Source organism: Thermobia domestica, chromosome 12 (assembly GCF_964235325.1).
Source record: "Thermobia domestica chromosome 12, izTheDome1.hap1.1, whole genome shotgun sequence".
Taxonomy (NCBI): Eukaryota; Metazoa; Arthropoda; class Insecta; order Zygentoma; family Lepismatidae; genus Thermobia; species Thermobia domestica.
Genome location: NC_137465.1, coordinates 101,196,577 through 101,211,792, shown reverse-complemented (window position 1 = coordinate 101,211,792; position 15,216 = coordinate 101,196,577). Strand labels below are relative to the sequence as shown.

The 15,216-nt window shown below is 35.4% G+C and overlaps 1 protein-coding gene across 2 annotated transcripts in view; it reads left to right on the top strand.

Moving 5' to 3' along the window:
• The window catches only part of Lon (lon protease homolog, mitochondrial), a 186,074-nt gene that overhangs the window by 46,861 nt on the left and 123,997 nt on the right, over positions 1-15,216 (top strand). For both annotated transcript variants that reach the window (XM_081733870.1, XM_081733871.1), the window contains exon 3: positions 12,963-13,129. In XM_081733870.1, coding sequence (XP_081589996.1) covers positions 12,963-13,129 — 167 coding nt within the window. The remainder of the gene's footprint in view (positions 1-12,962; positions 13,130-15,216) is intronic.

Sequence of the window (15,216 nt, the reverse complement as noted above, 5' to 3'; positions counted from 1 at the left end):
TGCTATTAAAGTAGTGGTATTTAGAAAGAACTCTTTTAAATTCTATGCGTGAGATTACGAAATGTTAAATCAAATTAGTTTATTTATTTGAGTCCTTGTAATATTACACAGGGTGTCTATCGGTCACGAAAGTCATGAAATCAGAAAACGGTCATGAAAGTCACGAAATTTAGCTTTTGGGTCACGATTTTTTTTTTAATCTGTGGAAATATAAGTGTAGATAGGAAAATTTTGTTCTATAAAATGTGTTCTATTCACCACCAAAAATATTTCTGGTCTGTTTTAGATACTACCAAATCGCAAACATTGGTACATCTATCGCATGCATGAAAATTCGGCCCAATTCGCACCCAAATTCGCTCTTGAGAATGTTACTAAATTTTATGGTTTGGGAAGGAAAAGGTCACGAAAAAGTCACGAAATTTCATTTTCGAATTTTAGTAGACATCCTCTTACAGTAAGTGAGGCTGGAGTGAAACTTGAAGATATGAGAAGAGTTTGACGTTTTAACAAACTGTTTAAAAATAATAATATTTTAAAAGGTTTCGAACTCACCATTTAAATATTTTGATTTTTCCTTACAACGTTTCGAATCACATCGGACTTCTTCTGGTGAAGGATTAAAAAGGAAGGTTAAAAGGATGAAGGAAAAAATTTCTAGGTCCGTTAAATTAAATTAGAAAGTAATGTATTTCTTAAGTAATAAGGTGCATCTAATTGTCACTATGTCCACTGTGCGTTTAAGTACTAAGCTGAACAGGGTTGCCATATCCTAGATGTTGCGTATGTGCACCCAATTTTCAGTACATACAAGTATGTGTTGTTTGAAAGAAAAATTATTATTGCTAAAACCAATTTTTAAAAATAATTTCTCTTTCATACAAGTATGTCTTATTTGTGTATCTGCCTTACTGCCAAATGCAGTTAGTTCACAAACCGAAGAAGAGATCAACACCACTGAGTCACGATATCCCACAGCACAACGTACCGCAGGATTTCTTTCTGACCAGAGTAGTCATATTATTGCCCTTCCGTTTCGAGATTCGAACTCGGTCTCCTTGAAAACGTTGTAGGAATAGCTATCCTTTTGGCCAACTCTTGCAGTGGAAGGAAAACTTCTATCCAACAATGCTGCTAAGGCATGTGTTGAGATGTTCACTTCTGAAATAGGACATTTGTGGATATGGCTTCATATCCCGACGGTGGAAAGACAGCTTGTTCAAATGTATGGAAGCAGTCAAAATCTTCAGGATTTACAACTCAATTTTCCCCGCAGGTTGCAACTTTACCTTTAATTTTCAAAATATTTCTAACTTGTCTAGTCAAAACCTGGGCTTTATTGGTACAGGCTACGAATTCCAAACTAGTCCTCGAATCTGCATAAAAGTAGTTAACTGATTTCTTTGGGCTTAACCTCGCACTTTTACATCTAACCAGTGCACTGGCACTCGAATTGTACCCAGAAGTACTGAACTTCAATGTTAAATTTCAGCTGAAGTAATCTTGAATAATTACCGTAAAAGATTACAAGATGAGTTACAGCCTAAGTTGACTTTGCTCCTATACATCTGACTGTGAATATGGCGCCGAAAATCTACGATGCTTATCTCCCCTGAATAAAATTTCAGAAATGCCGGAAATGTCAATCATTTAGTTGTATTATATAAACGTAGTACTCTTTAGATATATCAACATAAGCAGAGCTGTTTACTTATTTAAACTCAATAATATCCTGTAAAGCCTCGTTATTCATGGGGGCCTGGAGAACCCTGTCTACCGCGAACACAGGTTGAGCACCATACAGAAGTTTGAAACGGAGAGACAGCGACGGAAGTGAGGAGAGTCTTGTTCACGCTAGCGACAACAGTTTTAAGAAATGTTGGCCATTTCTTATGAACTTTTTTTTCGTTAGAAAACGGAGCACGTCTTGTGTGGTTTTCATGTGGCTTTCACAAAACCCTAATGTTTGATAGTTTGCCAGTAGAGTATAGCAAACTTGCACTCCTAAAGCATCTAAAAACTGCTTTGCTTTAGTTGATGTGTGACTTGATTGGCAGTCAGTTACTAAGACCTTGGAACAAGAATATGGAATGATAATGTCTTCCATAAGAAATGAAATGAATGCGTCTGAAGTGAGGGTAACGATCGGACGTACTACACAAAAGCTAGTGTTATGGTCCACAGCAACGTAATAATACTGATATCCTTCAGGTTCTGATAGAATCAATTTCCCACATAGGTCCACAGACCAGGATAGTGTACATTTTACAAAAACGTGGGTGTGTTGGAGAATGCACTGAATTTAATCAGAAACAGCATCTCGTAATTTTGCTGGAACGCATAGCAACAAGTGGTTATCGGGAATAGCTGTTACTTTTTTGTATAGTACTCCCTTAGATATTTCAAAGTTCGTGGTGTAGTTTTTGTATTGAGGGTGGGTCTTGTCATCTGTTGACAACACACGCCAAATAACTGAAGAATACGCGTTTTCTCGCTGTAGGGCAGCGATATCAACGTTTCTGTCTAGAGCTATCAACTGAAATTAATGGGGTTCTTCGTTCAGTTCTCGTTTCGTCTCTTCTGTCAGGGAGAGGGGGTTGCGTGATAACTGATGGTATTCAGAATTCCTTTGACATGCTGAACATCAAATTCAAAACTAAGAACGTACGCTCTCCAACGTTGTAGCTTGGGTGGAAGGTAATTGAAAGATTTTAATGCTGTCAAGGACCGTGGAATCGGTGAAAATTGTAAACTTAGAATTTTTTCAAGGTACAGTAGACGCCAAAATATTCCTGCTCGTACACCAGCGGTGGAATTTTCCACTGATCAGGTATGGTATTCAGAATTCCTTTGACATGCTGAACATCAAATTCAAAACTAAGAACGTACGCGTAGCGTAGCGTGGGTGGGAGGTAATTGAAAGATGTTAATGCTGTCAAGGCGTGGAATCAGTGAAAATTGTGAACTTTTTACCAACTAAATAACGGTAGAATTTTTTTTCAAAGCTAGTAGACGCCAAAATACTCCTGCTCGTACACCGGCGGTGGAGTTTTCTGCTCGTGGTGCCGACTGGATGCATATGTTGCAAGATGATATCCTTTCTCACCTATCGTCCTCTGTTCTCACCCGCGACATGCGCCCACCCCTAGCAGGCAACCATCAACCGCGATGGCATGCTCAGTATTTTCGACTCAATAAATCTGTAACAGAGGAGGAGAAGTAAGTTCTTTTTCACATCCAATTGCAGCTTTCCTCGCGGACCTCATTTCAAACCAATGACTTCGGTTTTCCACATAATACCTCATTTCGTAGCAGGGTGGATTGATTTAAATCAGTCTGATTTAAATCACGATTTAAATCAAGATTTAAATCACTTGATTTTTTAAATAAAAATCGTTGATTTAAATCAAATTCCGAAATAATTTAAAGTGAAAATAAGTCCCGTTTCTGTTCTCTTATTTCGATTATGGAAGATGATAATCATAATACAATGAGACTCAAATGTACAGTATGTACAGCCTAGTATGAAAACAAGTGTCATGCAGAGGATGATTAGGGAAAATCCCGTTTTGAACGGGTAACAGGGCAATCCTGTTTTGTTCTCTTCGTAACATAGGGTTTATATTGTAAATCGTTAACTATTCCAACGGGGAAATCACCATCGACATTTAAGACGAAGATTCTTTTGAGTGCACGTCTATATATTTGTTCCCAGATAATAGGGTGTATTAAGAAGTGTCCTATCCCCTCTCCATTTTTTTAAAAAGATTTTATAACTTTAGGCAAAATTTATTTGGTCTAGGAATTAATTCGTGCGGTTGGTACGCACATATTGAAGCTGTAGTACAAACACAAAATACATAAATACCTTAAGAAAAATATTGTCCATCGCTAGCCACCACTTTCGCCCATCTGTCAGGCAATGTACGGATTCCGTGGCGAAAGAAGTCCTCATCCTTGGAAGCGATCCAGTCAGAGACCCATGTTTCGATATCTTCTGAAGAAGTAAACCGCTGTCCAATCAAATCGTTGTTCATGCAATCGAACAAGTAGTAGTCCGAAGGAGCAACGTCTGGTGAATACGGCGGGTGGGGTAAAACTTCCCATCCGACATTTTCTAAATAGGTTTTGACCGGTTTTGCGACATGTGGGCGAGCGTTATCATGTTGAACAATAAGTTTATCATGTCTGTTCTCCCATTCTGGTCGTGTTCTGGCCAGAGCTTGCTTCAAACGCATTAATTGTCGTCGATAACGTTCTCCATTCATAGTTTCACCCAGTTGCAGCAGCTCATAGTACACCACATCTTTCATATCCCACCATATGCACAGCATAACCTTTGCACAGTGAATATCTCGTTTTGGTTGTGATGGACCTGGTTCACCTGGTTTCACCCAGGCCTTTTTTCGTTTAGGGTTCTCGTAATGGATCCACTTCTCATCACCCGTAATAATTCGATGCAGAAACCCCTTTCTGCTCTGTCGTTGAAGCAGCAATTCGCAAATGTTTTTTCGTCTTTCAACGTCTCTGTCTTTCAATTCATGTGGAACCCAATGTGACATCTTTTGAATCATTCCCATGGCTTTCAAGCGTTTGGAGACTGTTGTTTGATCAACGCCTAATGCTGCTGCAAGTTGTTCCTGCGTTTGACACGAATCCTGCTCGAGCAATGCTGTCAATTCTTCGTCTTGAAATTTTTTTGGCTGTCCAGCTCGCTCTTGGTCTGCCAAGCCGAAATCACCACTTCTAAACCGTGCAACACGTTCGCTCAGCTAGAGCATGGTCACCATACACTTCCACCAAAATACGATGACTTTCAGTCGCACTTTTCTGCATGTTAAAGTAATGCAGCAGGACACCCCGCAAAAACACTTTATCAGGCACAAATTGCGCCATGTTCACCCAACTACAAACTGGTGTTGTTGACGCTTTAATCCACTGCCCTATACTACGAACGATACGCGATGACAGGGGTTTGCAACACATGTGTGGATACACGGAACTGTGGGACGCTCCGTTCGTTGCGCCATCTCTTGTCCACCCGCACGAATTAATTCCTAGACCAAATATGTATTTCGTGCCGTAAGCTAGTTACAATTTTCTTAAAAATATGCCCTTCCAAATATCATTAACTTTTGTGGGAAAAAAGTGTCACTTTGATAAGCGTTGCTATACTTTTTCCTTAACGCTTAACTTTTTAAATTATATCACCTATTTTTAGGTGATAGGATAAAATCTTCATTATTCGATTAAAAAAGTACCAATAAAGCTTTTTACTTCGTTTTTTCAGGACTGAAGAAATTGTAGAACACTTTACATATGCTTTCACGCCTCTCTGCTTCGAGACATAGGATGTGATGACGTCATAAATTAAAAAAAAAAGATTTTTTGCTGTGCCTTTTTTTTTTTGGCGGGCCTACATTTTGCATTCAGAAGACTGAAATTCTGCACACTCGTTCAGTAAACCCTTAGTATTTTTCAGATGATTTCAGATCTCTGCGTGGAAACAGGGGGGTCCAGAGGGGCAAAAATGTTTAAAAAAAAATGGATATTTTTAACAAAAAATAGCTTTCTTTGCGATTTTCCCGCCTAAGATGGAGACATATGAATGGTACCGTCTGAAAGGCGGTTCTATTCTGAAGAGAATGATGTACGAACCATGATCTGGGGATATTATTTTTCGCGGGCTTACTTTTGCATCTAGAAGTTTGAAATTTTGGACCCTCATTCACTCCCCCCCTTAGTATTTTTCAGATCTGTTTAAGATCTTTGCCTTTAAACAGAGGCGGTACAAAGTAAAAAAGGGAGTATTTCTTAACAGAAAATCCCGTTTTTCGTGATTTTCCAGCCCCAGCTAGCCTACACGATGGAGACATTTGAATGGTACCGTTTTGAAACTCTTTTTATTCTGAAGCGAATAATGTACAAATCATGATTCTAGGATAAATAGGGATGTCTAGAAAATTTTTATATTACATGGTCATCTGGGGAATTGTGGGGATGTTCTTAGCTTATTGTTAAATATTTTCCCGCCCTTACTATTCAAGATAGTAGCTTGAAATTTTGTACACACATTTAGTACGTCTTTGTATTTCCCAGTTGATTTTGAGATCTGTGCGTTAACACAGGAGAGTCCAGAGGGGATCAAAATTTGAAAAAAAATCAGAAAAAATCCCGACTTCTCTCAAAATTTTCCGCTTCAGGAACATGATAGAGAAAATGTGAATGTTACTGTTTTAAAGACTGTTCTATTCTGAAGAGAATGAGGTATGAACCATGATCCTAGGATAAATGGGGATGATGCTTGACTGAAAGTCTATATATATATATATATATAAAAAAAAAAGCCATAATTTAAAATTGTTAAGAAACATTGTTTGGGATTGATATAGGTTAACGATTGGGGATTAATTCAAAATTCAACCCCAATACTTCCACTTAAATGGCATAATTGGCATTTAATACTAATTCGTAATGCTTTTTCTTCAGTTTGCGACTTGTATTATACGAGGAGAAAGATTTGATTTAAATCAAAAAAATCGATTTAAATCAAAAAAATCATCAAAAATGATTTTTTTTAAAAAAAATCATGATTTTTTTCCACCCTGTTTCGTAGCCATATCTCTGAAATGATTTCGAAAATAGTTGACAGAAGACAACCAACTACGTAAGGGTTTTACTGTCTGGTTTTGGAATTTTTAGGATTGCCTCTATCCTTTTCTTATCGGGGCGGATATGACCGTTCTTAATTTTGAAACGAAGGCACTTGATTTCTTGTGCACCAAAAACTGATTTGTACAGATTGAAAAAACCGAATACTGCTGCGCTGCCTATAGCACTTTTTCTAGATTCTGCAATAAATGCTCGAAATCTGATGAGCCCAGGTAAAGGTCATCAATGTAGGATGCTAAAGAATTAGGACAAACGTCCTCAAAGATTTGACGCAGCACACGTTGTAATTTAATGGCCAAATTTTTATGACCCATTGGTATTGTAGTCAGCTGATACTGTGAGTGGTCTAGATCTAAAGATGGCATTGAAAACGCAGTAAATTTGCATCTTTTTCATTTAATTTAAGCTGATAGAAGCTCTGGTGCAAATCTAAGCTTATGTACAGCGTAGCATCAGCTAGCTTCTCTATCGTGTCAGGAACTGATGAGATTGCATCAGATATTAAATCGCATTGCATGTTCAGACAGCGCAGATCGAGAACTAATCTCGTATCCTGAGAATTAGGCGTCGGGACTATCAAAACATTGTGGCGAACATCTGAGTTGTGGACTTCTCAATGACGCCCTGACTAGTGTTGTAAATAGAAAAAAAAAACCGTTCGTATTTTTTCAGAAATGTACGTTTTTTTAGAAAAAAACATTGCCTCTCGTTTTTTTCTAAATTTCGTTTTTTTTCAAATAGTCATTTGTAATGCATCTTACGTCTATTTAAGTATGAAATATTTTTATATAGGTGTAATCACCGTAAAATGCAACATAAATTAAACGCTATATACTGATACGCTACAAATATTTTACAATTTACATGAAAACCATACCTATTAACAATTCGGGTTTTAGCAGTTTTCATCAATATCAACTAAGAAATAAAAGTAGAAATGAAATTTTGTTTCTTCGTGAAAGCAGGCCTTTAATATGTACGAAAATAATGTCACGAACAGTATAAAATTCAAATAACTTGTTTAAAGGTAAAAACAAATACTAATTTGCCTAATAGTATTTCTCTAAATATCATATATAAATAATTTGTCGACTAGATATATATGATATGCAGAGCCGGCTCTACCATATTTGTAACATGTGCACTTGCATGAAGCGGCAAGTTTGGAGGGTCCGGCAAAATCTGTTATAAGTAGAAACCGGATGTTTAGGCGTTAAAAACTTGGAAAATAGGCACTTAAAATTTAAAAAATAAGCAGTAAAATAGGCACTAAAATGTAACTCGAAATAATGAAGATAAATACTCAATACAATTTAAAAAATAGATTCGTCATAAATAGTGTTCAAAGAATATAGCAACATACCTGTTTCTTAATGTCTTCTTTCATTCTATATGTAAAAAACGAAGCTTGATATGTATTTCTTATTATATATATATATATATATATATATATATATATATATATAGAGAGAGAGAGAGAGAGAGATTGTAATGTACCATGTGCTTGTGTTATTTATAGTATATAAATTACATATCTTTCCCAATTATATCTTATTTCAAGTAAAATGCATAGAATACGCAACATTAGGCACTAAAGCAATTATTTAGGCAGTGAGGAGGGAAATGGGAAAAAGAAAGTTGGCTTAAATCGAAACTATAATCCCCGATATAAACTTTAAAATGTTATTTTTGATCATATCTTTAGCATTAAAGAATAGGCATTTTGCCTAACATCCGGTCTCTAGTTATAAGTGTATTATTTAAATTAAATATTTCTTGTTGGAAACAAACTTCATGATGATGGTAGTTACATTTACTAAGCTGACCTATTTGAATACTAACTAACTAACTAACTAACTAACTAACTCTATGGCGTATGGAACCCGGAGGTTCAGTGCCGCGTTCACAAAAGCTCTCCACTGACTTCTATCCTTAGCTAATTGCATCCAGTTTCTACTTTGTATTCCTATTTGAATACTACATTCATAAATTATGTTTAGGTTGCATTAGATTAAGGTCACATGGACAATGCTAAAGCAAATGGCCGAATCAATCCGAGCACAAATTGCTTGATTGTCAAATGCAAGAATTCAATTCTCGAATAGTAGCGAATATCTGTTTCATTTAGTAAGTTACTACAGTTTTGATATGACAACTAGTCTTGTTTTTTTTGTCAGAAACAAGTTTCTTATCATTCAAAATAGAAACAAGTTTTTAAAGAAATGTTAACAGATGTAGAAGAAAAATCAAGAAATAAAGATAAAAGAGCTAGTTGCACTATAATTGCAAACTGATATATTCAGATTGAAGCTCGATATTGAATTCTATAAAAAGGATTACCATCTTTCCTCTCCAGGTGTGTTTGCTTTATCTTTCGCTAACATAATAGATCAACATTTAAAGAAAAAAACCAGACATAACGAGATTGTATTTTTAGTAAGTATTTAAGCGTTTCTGAGTGCAACTGCACTTACCCTCCCCTTCGTTGTTATGAAACACTTTAGTTATGAAACACATTATAAAATATGTAGGTAGGTAAACCTTTTGGATAAAAGGTTTTGCGCCCAAATGTCTTGCGCCCAAACGGCCGAGTCCAAATATCTGCGCCCAAACGGTCAGTGTGATTGACTGCGGTACTTATCTAGGTAGTTTTTCGAAATAAAGCCTTTTTAAAAGCCAAATTTTTAGTTGGTTATAATTTTGTTCCTATTTATTCAAAATACGTCATATCATGATCATAACATTTGACACCAGAGAACTTTGGATATTGCCTGTCCGTCTCACTTGCATTATTCCTGTTGTGCAAGCCTTTAAAATTTGGTTTTATTTCGATGTTTGTGACACTGAATAATAATTGTGCTATTGCAAGTTTTCGTTTAACGCGTTGACCGCCACTATATATTTTGACCTTTTTCATCGGTGCGCCACGGGCAACAATCCGCCACTAATACTTTGTTTTCGCCTTTGTTTTAACCCTATAAATGTATGATTTTCTTTCTGTATGGTTTTGCATACACGCGGCGTGGATATTAAATTTTGACTTCTACGCCATACATGTAATAGCATACACACCTATAAAGCGAACGTGAAAAAGTGCAACATATATTTGTGTGTATGGAAAACCATATACGAGGCGCTACATGAAGGAGCCGTGTGTATGGAAATCCATGCACATTGCTGCCAACCTGTTAACATTTAGATTTGAATATGTAATAACTTCACGTAATACCATTTGAAAAATTACAACTTTAAGTTGAGTTGGAAATATTGTTAATATGGCGGTACTGTAAAACATGTAAAGTAATATCCCCCTGTCGATGCTTATGTCGTATAAAATTTCAGAGATTTTTTTTTTTTAAATGTACTTGATGGTCCACTCTTTATATACATATTTGATTATATAGTTTATCAAACGAGATCTAAAGATGGGACAAAGATCGGTATAAAAGGATACTACAGTGTGTAAAAGATACTTCTTTGGAAACTCTTAGCCAGTTGTATTTTCTAGTACATGCGCAATTATCATTGGAGAAGTTTTTAAATCTGTTTAAGTACTAATTTATGAACTTCAATATGAAATTTGCTCCCTTGTCAAAGTGTTCGTTAGGTCGCTGTCTAAAAGTCACTGAATGTGGTTCAAAGTATGTTGAAGAACTTATTGAGAGGAAATTTCCAAGTTCACAACAAGAATTAATTAACACTGAAATAGAATCAAAAAAGGAAGCTCTAGAAAGAAATAGACTCTGTACGGAATAAGAAAGTTTTATCAGAAAGCTACAGCATATGCACAGTCAAAACTACCATTTCACACAGAACATACCCTTCTTACGAAAAACAGTCACTGTTCAAGTTATCATAATTTATGTGAAATATGGTCTTCTACAGCCATTACTTCATTTGTATTTTTTTTTTAATTTACCTTTGAATGAAGATTTGTTTTTGGTGAGGAAGATATTGCAAAGTGAGCAAATTAATCCTCGAATGAGACAAACATGAAGTTTCGTATGTACCTTCAGAAAAAAAAAAGTAACCAGAATTGATAAACTCTGTGCAAATATTTTGTGTTCGATCGGTATAAAAGGACACTACTATGTGGTATATTTCACTTTTCTTTCCTTCCTGTGTTCAAAAACATCTCTGTGAGAAGAAACATTTCCTCAGTTGAAGGCAACTCTTGTACTTCCTCATAAAAATTCTAACTGAAAGGGAGAAGAGGAGGTTTAGACAAGCAACTATTTCTAATATTCGCAGCATTAGTCACCAGTCATGAAACTACCTAAGATGAACTGAGGCCATACAAATATGTTGATTAAGTATCAAATACCAAATACGAGTATTTTATCCAAAGAGGTAATTCATATAGATCATATTTGAAATGAACACAAAAGGAAAGACTTGAAAGAAGGGAAAAGTAACAGGAAGAAAAATTGAAGCAAGAGCAAGAAAAAAGTAAAGGAAGATAAAGAGCATTCGAGGTCAAATCAGTTCAGATCAAGAAAACTGTTCGGCTTGAAAAATACTTGGCAAGAAATTAGGAATATGCTAATGAAGTTCTCCAGAGCTACAATGTTATGGTTCATAAAGCAAATGAGAGAATAAGGAAAGTGTTGAAGAGTAGTGATTTAAAGGGGAGCTATAATTATCTAAGTTATGCTAGAAGCTTTGTTGAAGCAAGATAGAAGAGAGGAAGTGATGCTTGGAAAGGCAAGAGACGAGCATAATAAAAGGTTTTAAACTGGATAACACTGTTTAATTACTTCTCTAAATCATCACAGAAGAACAAGTAGTTTAAACAACAATAATACAATGTGTATAGAATTAATATGGCCTGTGTCATGGAATTTAGTTTTTCAAATTTATCATAAGGTGTAATAAGATAGTAATTATTAAACATTATGAAAAGCATAACAATTAATAAAACGTTGTGCAAATTACGGAACAATCTCTCATTTATTACAAAAGTGGCCACGTTTGTAAGCATGCGTAGGAAGGATGAATACCAAAGATTCTGTTTACTCGTGCATTTTATCATTAAAAGTCACTTGTATCTCCGTAATAATATATATATGTTTTGTCAATAATTTAAACCTTCGTTTTGATCCTTGCACTTGTTAAAGCATCTCGTTGTGTTTCAAAGTGTTCATAGAAAAATTTGCATATTCAAATGCTGAGTTCGAAATATTCTATTTTTCATTATAAACAGTTACTCCTGCAGTCAATTTCTTTTCGTTAAATAGCAATATTTTTGAAGGTTAGCAAATGTATTTAGGATTAAATAAAGTACGAAAAAGAAATCGGAAACTATGATCTTCTAATTGAAGAGTACTAAGTGGTATTTAAACTAGAAAGTAAGCTGATGTGTGTTGAAATCATGAATAAGAGATAATTAGATAAACGAGTTTGTATGTTTATATACACCGATGAAAATAGGAAAATTAGTTTGTAATCGATATTTATTTTTCTTCATATACAGGGTAATTCCAAAAAACGGGAAATTTTGAAAATTAAATAATTTTATGAAAACAAATTTTTAAAAAAATATTTCTCTCATTTAATAGTAAAAATAATGCCATTTTAGAATACGTACAATTCAATTTATTTTTTAAAGATGACATCTTGCAGGTGCGCTCCTTCCCTATGCAAACATTCCTGCAGTCTCTTCGTTACATTGTTCGTGGTTTGACGTAACATCTCAACTGGAACTTGGACAGTTTCTTCTCGGATTTTGGCTTTCAATTCTTCCATTGTAGCAAGTCGACTAAGGAACGCTTTGCTTTTAAGATGACACCACAAAAATAAATCACAAACTGACAAATCAGGACATCTCGAACAGCTTGGATATCGTCTGGTGTACGAACCGTTCACACATGACCTGGAGGTTTCTTTTTCATTGCCGAATCAGTTTGCTCGAAATTACGTATCCATGTTTTAATTGCATGTGCTGATGAAACACGATCGTGGCGTCCTAAATTAAAATGACGGTGGAATTCTCTGCGTGCCCCCTGCACACTCATTGTTCTTGTAGACCGCTTTGATCGCAAAAGCACGTTGCGCACTACACCAAGCAATTATCATAACAGACAGGGTGTCGTTGACAGGCTGGCGTACGTTGTTTAATGTTACCGTACACCCACTGTTGCCAGTACAACTTTCAAAATTTCCCGTTTCTTTGAATCACCCTGTAGAAGAAATATATTAGTGCATATGCATATCTAGTCATGTAGAAGAGCAATAACTATAGAGTGTTATTATTATTATTATTATTATTATTATTATTGTTTCCTCATTAGCAATGAGAGTGAAGTTGTGAATAGTTTAGACGACATATATTCCGTGGGGACCTTTGTACAAATTCACGAAATGCAAGATTTGGGAGATAGACTTCGAATGGTTGTCATGGCTCATAGGCGGATACGCATTACAGGTCTTCTTATAGAAGATACAGAAGGATTCGAAGGTTAGTGGCTCTAACACTTTAAAAATTATATACCATTTCTAAAATTTTATGATTACTAATGTAATACGAGGGGTATTAAAAAGTTCGTAGGAATCACATAAAGAAAACAACTGTACATGTTTTTGAGATCATGATAGCATTAGTCTGCGTTGTCACCTTTTTTCATGAGACATTTTTTCCAGTGGTCCTTCGCCTTGCCTAAGCTGTTTTATGTAGGAGTCTGCATTTTCTGCGTGAAACACATTTCTACTTCAGAAATGATTCCATCTCTGGTGTCAAAATGTCTTTGAATGTATGTTTCATTTCTGTAAAATGATAGAAATTACTTGGTGCTAGGTCCGATGAATATGAAAGATTTAGCAAGATTTCATATCCTAACTGCATTGCTTTTCTTGTGATTGGACTTCCGGATCAATTTACATTAAAAATCGTCAAGATATGCATGCAACTATGCGCTAAAACTGCGAAAATATGCAGTAAGGAGGTAAATATGCACTAAAATATGCAGTACAGTGGAAAATATCTAATGGTCTAATGTGGCTTATTGAGAAAGTTTATTACATTTGCTAATGTTGGTTGATTTGGAATTCAGTGTTTCAGCAGCGAGGGTATATAAGATGCGAACCTACAGCTTAGCGTGAGATCCAAACCGCATGAGTTTCCACCGGAGATCAAGCCCAGGTCTCCCTCACCGAAGGCGCGAAGGCTAACCATATAGCTCTGCCTGCTAATATCAGTAAGTCTAAAGGATAGTGATTTTATTTATGTTAAAACAATGATTGGACTTTAAACTCACACGCATATTAACTGAATTTTTGAGTTGCAATAAACAACTACACATTTTTTTAATATTTTCTGGTAATTGTTCACTTCATTATGTAATACACTTTCATACGTAGAAAATGTTCCTTCTGTCTGACAAATTGTTATAGGACAATGCTTTAATGATGAAATGTCACTTGCTAAGAAATCGGGAAATTTGTGGTTCATTGTTCATTGTAGCTCCTGATTTATATCTGATGTACTTGGAGCTCTACAGGCAAACGCACTTCTCCCAAAATTTTAGAGGTAAAAATGGTCCTAAAAAGCACCATCCTTAAAAATCTTGTACGGATACTTTTGTCGATGGGTACATATCCCAAACTTTCGGCAATGACCTTCGACCTTCCAAAAATTTGGGCAAGCATATAAATGATGTACAAAACTTTGACTTTTGATCCCCAAAAATATTTGATTTTTGACTTCTGGGAGTTGTACAGTTACGAAAGAAAGTATTCTTCACTTGACAAAATTTCATTTCCTAATAACTCAACAAGAGTACCGACTTTGGCAAGTTGTCAAGTTATAACTATTCTAAGGATAAGAACAAAAAAATCCAAATTAATTCATTTGCTCCCGAGTTATTGGCAAAAGAAAATTTGTCAACTGTCAAATACTTTAGTTTCCGTGTGTACATAGTTATATCCTTAGGATATGTGCCGTACACCCTGAAAAAAAAAAAAAAAAGATATATGTCTTCGCCATGGTTATAGGTTTTAATCTGTACACAGTCTTTGCAGAATACATTTTTCCTGTCAATTAATATAGTTTCTTCGCTAACAACTAACAAAGAGAATAATTTGGAAGACTTTTCTTTTGGCATCATGATCTCAAATACGATGTACAAATAACAGAACAGTTTTGTCAATAGGTTTCATTCATTGAATGAAAATTGTTATTACAGTTAATATGAGTCATGCCTGTTGACAAACAGGTAACAAGTCTTGTTTGAACTCGACATATGATTAATATACTCTTTTCCTTCTTCATATAACCACGGAAATTTAAAGGAAATATTTGAATTAACTTAATAAAAACAACTAATTTAAACGTCTAATTCGGGTCATCCATTCACAACTGTGTACTGAAACCGAAGTGGTAGAAATCCATTCCAACTTCCGGTTTCTTCATAAGAGATCCAGTGAAATTAAAAGCTGCTTGATAATAGACAGCGAGAATCGGTTTTTGGGATCTATTTAGCATTCTAAAAATAGGCACTATCTTCTCTGTTAGCTTTATTCAAACTGAAAGCGGTAGAAATCATCTGC